Below are 13,526 nucleotides of genomic sequence, written 5' to 3' on the forward strand. Positions count from 1 at the left end.
AGATTATGCTAACGCGAACGTACGATTAGCCTGGGTTACATTTATGTTATTAGTGTCTTAAAGGTAAACAAAGGTAAACATTCAGGGTGTTGGAACAGATTAAAACGAATTACATTATTTGTAATGGGAAAAATGATTTCTGTGTTCGAACAAATCGCTTTTCGAACAGGGTTCTGAAACGGATTATGGTCGAGAACCGAGGTTCCACTGTAAATGGTAGCATTGTCTATAATACTTAATATTCTCAGGAATTATTTTATTTTTTACTCCCATTTATTCTTACACTATGTATTAATGGCCAATAGATGGTAACAAGTGCTTGAAATCCTTGAAAATGCTTGAATTTTAATGTGTTATCGAAGATTGAAATGAGATTTTGTGGAAAGTGCTTGAAATTGTCGCCATGTTTATCAATAAGTTTGCTAAAAAATGACAGACACTGGGGCTTTACTTTGCCATTGCATTTCTTCCTTCATGATTAGTTGCAGCTGGCATCAGTTTGTTTGTCATGTAAAGCATCATCGCCCCCTACGGTTTGCGCCCAAGAGGACGAGTGCACGCTACACTGAAAACAGGGCACTATGAAATATGTATTTGTGCTTATTCTACGCATCAGTTTTGGACGCTTATCATGGACCATGCAAAAAAACGAATGTAGTGTTTTCCAGTGGTAAATTGTATTTGAAATAACTGAAAATGTAAGCTATATATTACATTCATTTTATTGAACATTATGGGAATGCGTTTACCCAACACCTATATGGGGTGAGATTTGTCTCAAAAACAAAATTGCATTGCAATTTACTCATAATAAATGCGCATGCATGTTTAAAAATTGCATATAAAAAAACATATATTCTTGATTCTGCAAAAAATATGATTCACACCAGTATTGGAGAAATTGGAAAATTGGGTTTTGAAAGTCCTTAAAAAGTACATTATAATTTGGGCATGAAGAAGGTACAAACCCTAAACCAGTAAAAGGCTAAAACAGTTTAGTAAAGTTTTGTCTATTAGTATTACAGAAAATAGAATATTTTGATAAAAAATATATTTCTTCTGTGATGCATTAATACATTAGAAATGTCATGCAACAGTCTTTAACATTTTTTATTGTTAGAAAACACTGTATATTTATTTTGGTAAGGAGTGAAGTGGTTATGAAACAGTGCAACAATACAATTTTAAGGTGGTAAATCTTGAGTAGGTATTTATTTTTGAGTAGTGCTACACCTTATGCATTAGAGAAAAAGTTTTATAACAGTGTAACAGCCATACCTAACTAACAACAGAATGGCGATGTTGAACGTTTTAAGTTCCTTAAAAAAAAAATCAGAACCCACATTTGGCCAAATACAACAGATTTCCTCTAATCGCACTGAACTATGCCCAGGAAAAGCAAATAAAAGACAAATACAACAAGTGTAACGATCAAAAGTTAAATGAAAAGGGGAAGTCATTACTTGCGTTTTCCTTATTATCTGCAGGGTTTTCGGAGATGAAGGGGAACTTAAAATCTCCGCCTTGCTCTTGCTGTTCGAACAAGAAATCCAGATCTGCGAAAAAGTGTTTGAGATTATGTTGGGAAGAAAGTTTTGATCCAGAGCTGAGTTTCCGAGTCAACAAATTCAGCAGATAAAATAAGCTGAAAATGCTCGTTTGATATGTGAGATATTTACCGCCTGATTTGGTCTCTTGTGTTTTCTGAAAGCAAAGCAGAGATATTATTTTTTACCTTTTGTGCAATAATACCTGTTTTTAATATTTGGCTAATGAGATTGGATTTGATGCCTGTTGGTCAAATGAAAGTCTCCCGAAAGCTAAGACGAGGAAGTTTAAATAAGAATGTGTAGCAATCAGCTTTCCTGCAACCACTGTGTTAGACAAGGAAATACCACTGTGCTTGCTATCTTTAAAAAATGTTGGCAACAGACAGCATGAAGCCAAATAAATAAGACTGTCAATAAGACATTACACAGACATCACGCTGATAAGACGCTTAAAGTTTTTTGACCTACAAGAGGTTTTCTTCCGAGGCGGGAAGCCTGACAGAAAATAATTGAGAAGCACTGTTATATCGTATTAATTTGTGTATACACACACAACTTTTTTTTTTTTAAACGTAAAAAATCTCCATGTTTGTGAGGTTTTATGGTGGTAAATTACCGTATATGAGCAATGTTTTAGCAATGGTTGATCAATTGACAACTACCACCGACCACTTTTGACTAACATTGGATGCAACAGCAATGAAACCCAGATTGAGTAAGTTAAAGTGCCTATAATGGCATAGTAAAAGGCATTGGAATTTATCACACTATTTTTTACTCAGGGTACCACGTTGTCTCGCCTTTTTTTATCTTGAATTGGCATGTGATTGGTCAATCATTGTACAATGTACTTTTGGCTGAAGTCATTCCTATAATTGAATTGAACTGTATTTATTGTCATTGATATCAATGTCGTGATACATTGTATGCAACGAGATTAGAAACGGCACTCGAGAATTAATATGTAATAAAGACTTGAGTGAAAAAAGATAAAAGACCAACAGGATAAACAGGCAAAAAAAGATTTACTACGTCGTGCTTAGAGACGTTATAAGTATATTTCAATGAAAAAAATTGGTTGATCGTGCCTTATTACAATGTTGTACAACCTAGCACCGAAATAGAGCATTATGGGAATGATTTTAGCCAAAACAACGCTGTACATTTATTGACCAATCAAGATAAAAAAGGTGAGACAACGTGGTGACGTGAGAAATTATTTTCATGAGAAGATGGTGTAATGCCTGTCATCCAGATTCCTAGTGGTCTAGTAATAACCCAGTGGATTTATGCTTATTATTATCATTGTTATTATTGTTATTATCATTGTTACAGTTATCATAACTAATGTTATTAGTGAGCCTGGCCGCAAGAATATTGTCAGACATTAAACCGGTCTGTGATACAAAGAGGTTGCAGACCACTGTACTGAACAACAAACTGATCACTTTTATACCTTGTTGAAAAAGGAGCTGCTGAATGGGAACGCCGGACCCTGCAAAAGGGAATAAGATGCTAGAATAAATTCTACGTTGTGAATTGTGGGACTTTCTGTGCGGTTACCTCAAGAGAGGAGGGGCCATCAAAACTGAAGCCGGAGTAGGCCGGCGTGCTGGGATCTGAGTTGAGCATGAACATGAAGCCTGGAGATTTGTTACCGGATGCACCTTCAACTGGGGAGCTGCTTAGACTAAGGTTGCAGGAAATACAAACATGCAAGCTTCGTTTTAGCTCAAGATTTATGGAGCACCGGCCCTGCCGTTTGTAGAATGTATGAATAAATACTAAATAGATCACATAATACCTCAAGAAATGTATGAAGGCAATGTATGTATTTATTTTTGTTTCCGTAGTGCAGTGGTTGGCACACTCAGCTAACACACGAAAGGTCCCCAGTTCAAGACCGGGTGGAAATGTATGTTGGCCTAAAAACGGGTAGGTGCTGCCAGGGTGTATTTGCCCAAGAAACACCACAGGAAATGAAGCCACTACTACCAGTGCGGCCAAGAGATCCAACCAACCAACCATAAATGTATTCATGCACTTTTTTGTGTATTTTGGGGTGTATTTTGTCACATAGTCATGAATGTCGTGTATTTTGTTATGAATTTGGTCGTGTAGTTCATGTATTTTGGCATTTTGCTATGTCGTGTTTTTTTTCATTTATTTGTCAAATATATTATCTATTTGTCGTGTTTTGTCATGTATTATGTTTTATATTTTGTCATTTATTTTGCTTTGTTTTTTCATTAAGTTCATTGTGTCATGTATTTTGCCATACACTTTGTCATGCAATCGTGTCGTGTATTTTGTCGCGCATTTCATCGTGTTTTGTGGTGAATTGTCCCATTAATTTGTTTGTGTATTTGTCATTTTTTCGGTGTGTAATTTGTTATGTACGGTTAAGTGGTTATCACGTCTGGTACGATTCCAACAGCTGGCCTTCCCGTGTTTGCATATTCTCCCCGTGTCTGTGGGGTTTTCTCTGTGCACTCCGATTTCTTCCCACATTTCCGAAGTCTTGCATAGCAGGTTCATTTGTGGTTCCAAATAATTCCTAGGTGTGATTTTGCATGTCAATGAATGTCTGTCCCTGTGTGTCCTGCAACAAGCTTGCAACAAGTTTAGGGTGTCTCCTGCTTCCTGACCGAAGACAGCAGAGACCCTAGTGAGGGTAATTCGTGCAGAAAATGGATGGATACATTTTGTCGTGTATTTTGTCACCAAAAAATATTATTCAAATGAGGGGGCGGCCCTGTCTCCTGAGCTCTTTATCTATTGGTTGATCAGTGATGAACGAATCAGCTAATAACTTCTTGCTTCCCTCATCTTGAGTAAAGAAAAGGCATTGTAACAGAGATGCAAGTTGATCAATGCACTTGTCGATCAACCAATAGGTAAAAAGCTCAGGCAGTTGTACCCACCCCCTCATTTGTATAACAATTTCTTGTGACATAATACACGACAATCTACAAAACAAAATACACGACAAAATAAATAAATGACAAAACACATAGATATATAAATACATTGTATTCACTGGTACAGTGGGACCTCGCTACTTCGCGGTTCGACGTTTGCGGCTTCAGAGCTTCGCGGTCTGTAATGGTTAAAAAAAAAAAAAAAAACTATCACTGGGGATCAGAAGGGCCGCGCAACGGAGCGAGTTCGGCGGACGCGGCGTCACACGGCGCGACGCGAGAAAAGGCGGCGGGCGTGATCGGGCTACCCCCGTAACTGGGGGGTAGCCCGCTCGTCCGAAAACCCCGGTAACGCGGCGCGACGACCATCCGCGCGCGGCGGGCGAAAGGCGGCGGACGTGCGCGGGACCCCGGTAACTAGGGAATGCCCCGCGGCCGACGACCCTAGCACGGCGCGCCGTTCTCATTTCCCGGCGCGCGGTTTCGGGTTTTTTTTTCCGTTTTTTTTTTTTTTTTTTTTTTGAAGGTGCGCCGCTACTTAGCGGATTTTCACTTATCGGGGGTGGTTTTGGTCCGCATTAACCGCGATAACCGAGGTCCCACTGTTTGTCATTTATTTTCATACTACGTGATTTATTTGTGTTCATTGGGTATGGCATATATTTGTAGGTATTTATCCATTTCTACATTTATTCCTACATATGCCAGGACTGGTCTTGCAATTTCTGACACATGAAACCCACCTTAAGGCGAATGTTGGTGTTCTGGGCACCTTGGGTTGTTTTGGTTGCCGCTGCAGTGGAGAGCGAGGGCAAGGTGGCACTGATGCCCTTTGATCTTCACTGTGCTTGTCATCAGCCGGGGCTTCTTCCTCCGTTTGCACCAGAGACCCCTCCTCTTCCTCTGACACAGTAGACAGCGCTGACTGATAATAAAAGGAAAGAAGGAAAAAGATTAAGTTTTGCATATGGCTGCAAACACTAAAGCTACACTGCAATATTTGAACACTAAATGTTGCTGCATTGAGTAGTGCAACCAAAAATGAGTGCTAATAAGCACAGGGAACAATAAAAACTAGAGAGACTCGAAGTGACCAAAAAACATCATCTTGTCTTCTCATTTTTTTGGCCTAGCCTTTCTCAAGTTTTGTTTTTTGGGTACCTGTAGGAGCAAGATGTCTGACAATCCTTTCAGCTCCCTCTGGATGAGCCTCATGTTTTAAAAGGAATGCATTTTTTTCCTTCAAAAGGAGGCGCTACAGCATACACAATTTCCCTTAAAAATGATTTAATTTAAATATTTATTTACGTAATACTTCATCTTATTCAGGCATTAAAGTGGGTAAGGTTAAAAAGGTGAGAATGGTGTGGAGGATATATGTTTCGGCACACTGTACAACCCAACAAAATATCAGTGTCTTTAATTGGAAACTGTTTCAATGATCTGCAGGATATTTTAAGTGTCATTGGTAACATTGTAAAATATTGTATGCAAAGAGATTGGATATGCAACTCCAGGGTAACAAAATACTTAGACTCAAAAAGAAAAAAAAAGAACATACTGCTTAGAGACTGCCCTAAGTTAGTAAAATAAGTAAATAAAATAGTGCAATGTTCATGAATTAAAAGGAATAGTGCATTCTGAAACTAGTGCAATAAAAAGAAGTGAAATAACATTGAGCAGCAGAATTATACCCCAAAAAAGTCACAAGGTATATATTTTCATTGTTTTGAGCTAAACATTTAGCAGCAACAACAACAACAACAAAAAAGATAAACCCCAAAAAGTCGCAAGATATGTTTTCACAGTCTTGTTTGCTCGTTTAGGGTGATGAAAGCCCTAGGGAAGTCAGTTCCAGGCCTATTGTTGGGTGGTGGCAAAGTTGGCACCAGTCCATTCTTTAATGTTTTCGGCCTGGTTCTTTTTCAGGTTACCTCCAATTCTGCCCTCTCGGACTGATCCCTGGATGGAGAAAGATCTTGGCTAGTCCTGATGATCTTGTGACGTGATCATACCACTTCAGGTTTTCCCTGCGTACCACTGTTGACAACAATTCTTCATAGGGACCAATGTGCCCTCTGATGGTGTTGCAAACTGTTTCAATTTTCACATGGCCTATGTAGCTGATGCTTAGAAGTTTCCTGTAGCATCGCATCTCCATGGCCTGGATTTTCCGTTCTATCTTTGCTGTGAGAGTCCCTGTCTGGCAAGCTTTGAGAGAAAGGGAAGTAACCAGCGCTTGCACGAGTCGAATCTTTGATTTCACTGCTATGTTCTTGTCTCTTTAAAGCAGTGGTTCCCAAAGTGGGCGGTACCCGCCCCCCTGGGGGCAGTGGAAAGATCTGGAGGGGCAGGGAAGAAGAAGGCGGTAGAGGGGCGGCAGTCCGAAGTCAAAGTCAGAAGTTTGAACGTAGTGCGGTTGTGAAACCGCAAAGCACTGCGGTTTTTTCAAAGTTTTGTAGTGAGTGATGGAGTTTAGGCCAACCACGAATGTTACTGTTTGAGTTTTAAAAGTGCCGACCGATCTGAGGCAAGTTTTAAAATTAGCACAAGCCAATAAACTTGACTCAAAGTTTGCAAGCACCACGCTATGCCACACCCACCGTGTGAGCTCATAGAGTGTTGGGGGAGTGGTTTATACGTGGTTGGATTCTATGGTTTTCCTTGATGTAACGAGGCCATTTTTGCAGACATTTACAAAATAAGAATACGGCCAGGGGAAGTAATGGTCAGTTACACCAGCTTTAAAGTTTTCAGGTATCTTGTTTTAGACTGATGACATCTTGAATCCCAAGAATTTAAGCATTCCAATGATATATGGGATGACAGATATTTGTTATCAAAAGTCAGTTATGGGGTTGAGTTACATTATTAAAACTCTTTCTGTGTAATGTATTTCTTTGTAAGTACCTCATGTTTTAATGTAAGCACATGAGGCTTAGAGTCAGGTGTGGCTTACAGTATGTATGTATAAAATGTTTTATCCTTAAAAATGTACTGGGTGTGGCCTATAATCAGGTGCGCTCTAAAGTCCAAACTTTGCGGTATATTTAAAATTATATATAAATTTGGTATATTTTCCAAATAATGTACAATACACAGGGTTGGGTAGGATTACTTTAACTGGATTACTTTCAATTACTTTTGGATTACTCCAATACCAAATATGCTAATAAAAGACAAAAGAAACTAAATATGAATAAAATTATGACTCACAACACGTGGTAAGCTTTCTCTCCTGGCTTTGATCTCTTTGATCTCCGGCAAAACTAACATAAAATGCGACAGAAACAAAATTAAAATAAATCCAAACAGCTGCCAACATCATTTTTGCCGTTCCATGTATCCCGTTACTCCCCAAGCCTGCACAAAATTTTGTAATTCTATTCATATTTAGTTTCTTTTGTCTTTTATTAGCATATTTGATATTGAAGTAATCCAAAAGTAATTGAAAGTAATCCAGTTAAAGTAACCCTACCCAACCCTGACAATACATATGTCAAGACAGCTACAAAAACAGAGTAATCAAATATTCCTATTTTTTTAAATGAGAATTGAAATTTTATCGGAATTACAATGATCACAATTCATGAATTTTGTCAATACTCGGCTTAATGTTAGAACCTCCTGATTGTCCTCTTCTTTGCTGGAGATCTTATCTGGATTGTGATGAGCTAAAAGAATAACAAAAACACGCTTTAGACTGTGCATGCCAACTGGGCAAAATAAAGAATTTCTAAAGCCGTGCGCTCACCTTGAGCAGCCACATGTTGCTGATTGCTTGAGGTTTCATCAGCACTGCAGGAAGGCAATTCCTGGGCTTCGCTTTGCATGTCCATTTCTTCTGCGGGGGTTCCCGGACTGCTCTTGCATCTCTGTTACATTGAGTTGGAGAACAAGGCATCAAGAAGTTTGCAGTTTATGATGACTTTATAGTATATTGATTGAACCACAGCTTAACCTTCTCACTGATGCTTAAGGCAGAGACGACAGCCACGCAATCATTCAGATAAGCAATTTCTGTGTTTGGTTCTGGGATTAGCTGGTGATAAAGGGTGCTAAATGGAGTAGAAGATAAACAAAATAGCTGATAATGAAACAGTGGAAACAATTTTATGTGATAAACTGCAAATAAAATCTAACTAAAATACTTTGTTCAGTGTTTTCCAACCTTTTTTAAACCAACAGACATTTTCATACCTGTCAACCTCCACGGCTCCATGCCCTTACAAAATGTTGTATTTTCCCTTACAAAATAATCTTGCACCATATATTTTTTTCAAACGTGTTTATTTATGTAGTTTAACATGTTATATTGTACATGTGTTTCGTCATATCATATATATTGTCAATTAACATTTTGTTGTGAGATACTGAGTTGCTCGACATGAATGAGGTTTATTATAAAAAAGGTTCAAAAATTAAGTAGCTTGGACGTTCACAGCAGAAGGAAAAAATACATGCAAATATAATTAAGTAGAATAATACATTTTCTTATTCAAATTATTAATTCATTTTCTGCAATTATTGTTGATAATATACCGATTAAAGGGATAACCACAAACCTGTCTTTTTTTATTTTCTCCTTTTTTTCTTAACTTCTTCATACAACATGATAATTCTTAATATAATGCATCAAAGCAAGTGAGCCGTTTGAGAGACGGCTATCTTTAATGAGTTGAGCCGAAAAAGCCGGTTCTCTGAAAAGAGACGCACTTCCTTTCACTACATAACTACCACGTGAAATCCGAGGCTGCAGACGCATGCGCAGAGTAGCATCAAACCGCTTGCTTCGTTTGCAACGAAAAAAAAAAACGATACCGAGATAGCGGGGAACTTGTTTGACTTGATTGATTTGCCATTTCGTGATAGTCAGTGTATACCGGATGGTTCCCATAATTGACAAATTTGCGTTTTTCCGTACAGATTTTCTTGTACGTCGTACACGTCTTAAAATGCATACTAAACGTACTCTGTTCGGCAAAAACGTACAGGTTGACAGGTATACATTTTTTCCCCCGTTAAAAAAATCTCAAGGCAAACAGTCTATTGAAAATGTTTAAAAGATGAATCCGCAACACTTAAGTCTAGATGATCATGCTATTAAATTGATAATATAACCTTTTTTGATCACTGGGGATCAGAAGGTAACAGGACATTCATTTTGATTAATGATTTTGTTGTAATTTGGGATTTAACACATTTTTAACCTGTTTTCGAGTTTTACAACATTTTCATCTAATTTTCTCACAGAAAAATAGCTAAAATAATACTTAACGTGAGCAAAAGTATCTGCCAGTAGGATAAAGGTTTTAGATCAGGGGATGGTTTAATAACAGTCTGTGGTTTGCAATAATCTGTGGTCTGTGCAGCCCTTTGTGACTCCTTGTGATTAAGGGCTATACAAATAAACATGACTTGACTAGTAACCTTTTCGTTTTATAGTGAAATAAGAAAAAAGCTAAAATCAGCAAAATTATGTGCAAGTTTTGTACTTTACTTTATTCTTTTATTGTAGTCCAATATTATACAGCTCTATCAAACAGAATATTTCCCTGTACTGCCCCATGAACAGATAATTACTAAGTAAAAAGAAACAAAAAATAATTTTCTGCCACCAACTGATTTGGGTAAATGATACAGGAACTAAGCTCACACTAGAAGAAAGCGAATATGCTGGACAATGGCATGCTAGACAGGTTTCACAGCACACTAGTTAAACAATACTAATTTTGACAGCTATGGGCTGGCAATGAACAAGTTCCTAAATAAACTCTATTGTTGAGCCTTATAAACTTCTAATCAGTTGACAATATTAAGTGGGGGCTTTGCAAGGTAAGAAACCCCCCACAATCGTTATAATTAAACAGTCCGGCAAGAAAGCAAAACTTGAAGGATAAACGATTAAAACATCCTAAATTCAGTTCCTCAGACACTTTTAAATTGTGTCTGCTGGCTCTCATTTCAGGGCTGTGGGATAAATTATGAAAACAGCAGTAGAAATATTAACATTTTATTTCAAACTATCTAGAACCACCCCCTCCTTCCCCCACATTCCGATTAAATTTGTCTTGCTTTAATTTTGTTTTTCACAAAACATTTTATGTTCATGTAATCTTATCCACTTTCAGGACAAGTAATTAGTGAAAATACCTGTCTGCTTCTTTCTCTGGTGAAATTGTGACATCGGAATCTGTAAATTAAAACATTTAAATACAGGTTGCAAAACAATTCCAGAACTCCAAGCTTGCAATTGAGTATCAAGAAAAACATAGAAAGAAGTCCTAACATGACAAGGGCACAGTTCTCTGGAATCAGCATGACACGACATGCCACATTTAAAGGAATAAAATAAACCTTCACATTGTAACTTTTATCCTCACTAAACCTTCATAGTGGCTGTGTGTGGTATTTACCTGTGACTTCCTTGGTTTGGACTGGCATGTCATTAAAAAGCATCATTGGATTCTCCGTCTCAAAATTTAGCACCTGAAGTTTGTGTGTGAATGGCTTCTGATGATCTTGTAACACTTTAATGTAGCTTGCAATTTTCTCTTGAAAGACCTCCCTGGATAGGTAAATGATAAAGGAGCAAGGGGTTGGGGGTTATATTAAAGAATCTACAAATGTAACGAGCCAAACCGAAAACAAGCAGACCCACTGGTCATTGCTGAAGCTGGCTTTTGTGTTCTCCAGTTCTGCTCTCAAAGTTTGCTCATACTGGAGGAGGAATCTCTGCGTCGCCTTCATGCTAGGAAGAGAAAAGCAACACTCAAGACACACTATTTCAGGGCATTATTTATGGATAGCTTCCAAGGATCACATGACATTTTAATCGGCAACCATATTATACTACAGTACAAGCAATAATAGAATGAGATGAAAATAAAAATTGATCTGCTTGCTTTATAAGTTTAAAGTGGGTTTCGAAGACTAGTTAAGAGGAAAGGTTGAGGGTAATTAACGAAATACACCCGAACTGGCATCGTTATATTGCGACATTGAATTGCATCACTGCATATGGTGGGTGGGTGGATCCCTTAACCACTCAGGTCGTGTGTCTTGGGCAAGTACTGCCTTGTGGCGCCCATCCCTCTCCAGGCCAGAAGATGTTTCCACCCGGTCTCAAACCGGGGACCTTTCACGTGTTAGGTGATCGTGCAAACCACTGGACTATGAAACACTATCCCTCAATATAGAGTCACGCTTATATGATTTCTTAATCATAACATATTTATAATATCAGTCATCAAAACCTTCATACTTTATTCAGGCATAGTTAACTTTTTCATGTATTCGGCTTCTCCACCGGTTGATTTTAATATGTAGATCAGCGAGGCTTGGGCTCTTAATATCAGTTCCAGTTGGAACTGGTTGAGAGAAAACACCTTTTTTCAGTGGAAAATCCCACTCTTAGTTTTGTTTTGCATTCAGTCCATGATTTGGTCCTTGAGGTCGCCCTCCCAGTATAAAAGTAATTGTCAACTATTTTCACTGCGCACTTGTGAATCCTACATGCCAAAGTCGTGTAGCTTGTTTGTGCCTGGCATGGTCTGTAAAGTAAGACTTTAAAGAAACTGCTCAGCTAAAGTATTTGTTTTACCCATTTTACAAACAAATGCAACGAGGGGAAAAAAAACCCTTCCTTTACAGTCGGTATATCAGGTAGCTGAAATTAAGAAAGACAATATATAAATATATAAATTTACTAAATATTTTTAATTACTATACTTATTAGATCTTATTAATATGTTCATGCTTTAAAGACTTTCAAAAATTGGATTTAAGACATTTAAATGCCATTCAAGGCCTTATTTTTGGAATCAAGAATTCAATGCATTTTAAATCTTTTAAAGGTTCTGCGGGAACCCTGGTTTATGTTATCCCCTTTAATAATTCCTTTGATCTAGTCATCACAACAGTATCCGAACTAATAAAGTACACATATCGCTTTGTAGTTGTGTTTTATTCCATTTTTTTCTTGTAATAATATGGCAGCCGCTTAAGTCACATGACCTTCAGAAGACTCTTTTCACAAGACTAACGATTGGACACAGTGCCTCAAAAGAAATGTCAAAACTGATGTGGGAACAACATTGTGTGAAGTCTGTAAGAACGAATAATCAATAGAGGGAATGCTGAGGGAAAGTGGGGGCTTGTGGAAGAATGGAAAGGACATATAACTAAAAGCATTGTTGGACTTCAATGATAGGATTCACAAAGGATACTTTTGCAGTTTTTAAGGATTATGGGAATATCCATAATGATAGGATACACCAAAGTGATGGATGCCAACCCCTATTAAACTCATGTTTAGGCAATTGAATGAAGGGATACATTTGTAACCCAGCCATTGCAATTAAAATAATTGGTTGATACCTTTCTGAAACAGCCTTGAGATGTTTCAAAGAGCTGCGTTTCACGTCAGCATCTAGTTCCAGGGTCTTGATATTTGTGCAAGTAGTTTCAATAAAAGTCCTTCTCTCAGCAATGTTAGCTTTCTGAACTATAGGTACATGCAACGACAAGGAGACATATATTGCAAGAACATGATATTTAACAGAAATATAAACTATTGAAGTCGATATCCTCTTAATAAAAATAGGAAGAATAGCATTTTGAAGATATTAAAGTCGACACCTTGAACCTCACGGGCGACGTCATTGGTCTTTTCAGACAGCTCACGAACTTCTATGACTGGGCAAAGAAAAAAGATGCAATGAAAGAGTGAATTTAAGTTAAACTTTTGGTACGATAGTCAACTGAAACCTGGTATTAAGTTGAATCTTTTTCATTATGTAATTAAAAATATCATACCTAAACCACAGAGGAGGCTATCAATGGCAGTCTGCATTGATTGTTCCGCCATTTTAAAAATGTGTCCTTACGCTGCGCATTTGGCTTAGCCTTATTTTTTTTCTTATTTCTTTTTTAATCGTCAAAAATGTTGACAAGCAAAATGTCAATAATCAAAATATTAACGAAAAAATACACGAAATATTTACTAATACTGAGAATTAAAAAAAATACACTGCATCGTCTGTTCCGCCATATT

The 13,526-nt window shown here is 37.6% G+C and overlaps 1 protein-coding gene across 2 annotated transcripts; it reads right to left on the reverse strand.

Annotated features, from left to right (window-relative positions):
* Nucleotides 1-1,095: 1,095 nt before the first annotated feature.
* LOC148353231 (uncharacterized) lies at nucleotides 1,096-13,518 on the reverse strand. 2 transcript variants are annotated; one of them, XM_088352854.1, is made up of 14 exons: nucleotides 13,289-13,518; nucleotides 13,112-13,168; nucleotides 12,851-12,977; nucleotides 11,133-11,222; nucleotides 10,888-11,039; nucleotides 10,625-10,664; nucleotides 8,433-8,529; nucleotides 8,226-8,346; nucleotides 8,096-8,145; nucleotides 5,215-5,396; nucleotides 3,114-3,240; nucleotides 3,007-3,045; nucleotides 1,680-1,704; nucleotides 1,096-1,556 (listed from the first exon to the last, which is right to left on the reverse strand). In XM_088352854.1, the coding sequence occupies exons 1-14, from the start codon at nucleotides 13,338-13,340 to the stop codon at nucleotides 1,432-1,434; spliced, it is 1,284 nt and encodes a 427-aa protein (XP_088208980.1). In that variant the 5' UTR covers nucleotides 13,341-13,518; the 3' UTR covers nucleotides 1,096-1,431. The 2 variants fall into 2 exon arrangements, with proteins under 2 accessions (XP_088208980.1, XP_088208978.1); XM_088352852.1 differs by having other exon boundaries at nucleotides 8,078-8,145.
* Nucleotides 13,519-13,526: the final 8 nt, after the last annotated feature.

The sequence above is a fragment of the Urocampus carinirostris genome, chromosome 14 (assembly GCF_059441175.1).
Source record: "Urocampus carinirostris isolate Australia breed hairy pipefish chromosome 14, RoL_Ucar_1.0, whole genome shotgun sequence".
NCBI lineage: Eukaryota > Metazoa > Chordata > Actinopteri > Syngnathiformes > Syngnathidae > Urocampus > Urocampus carinirostris.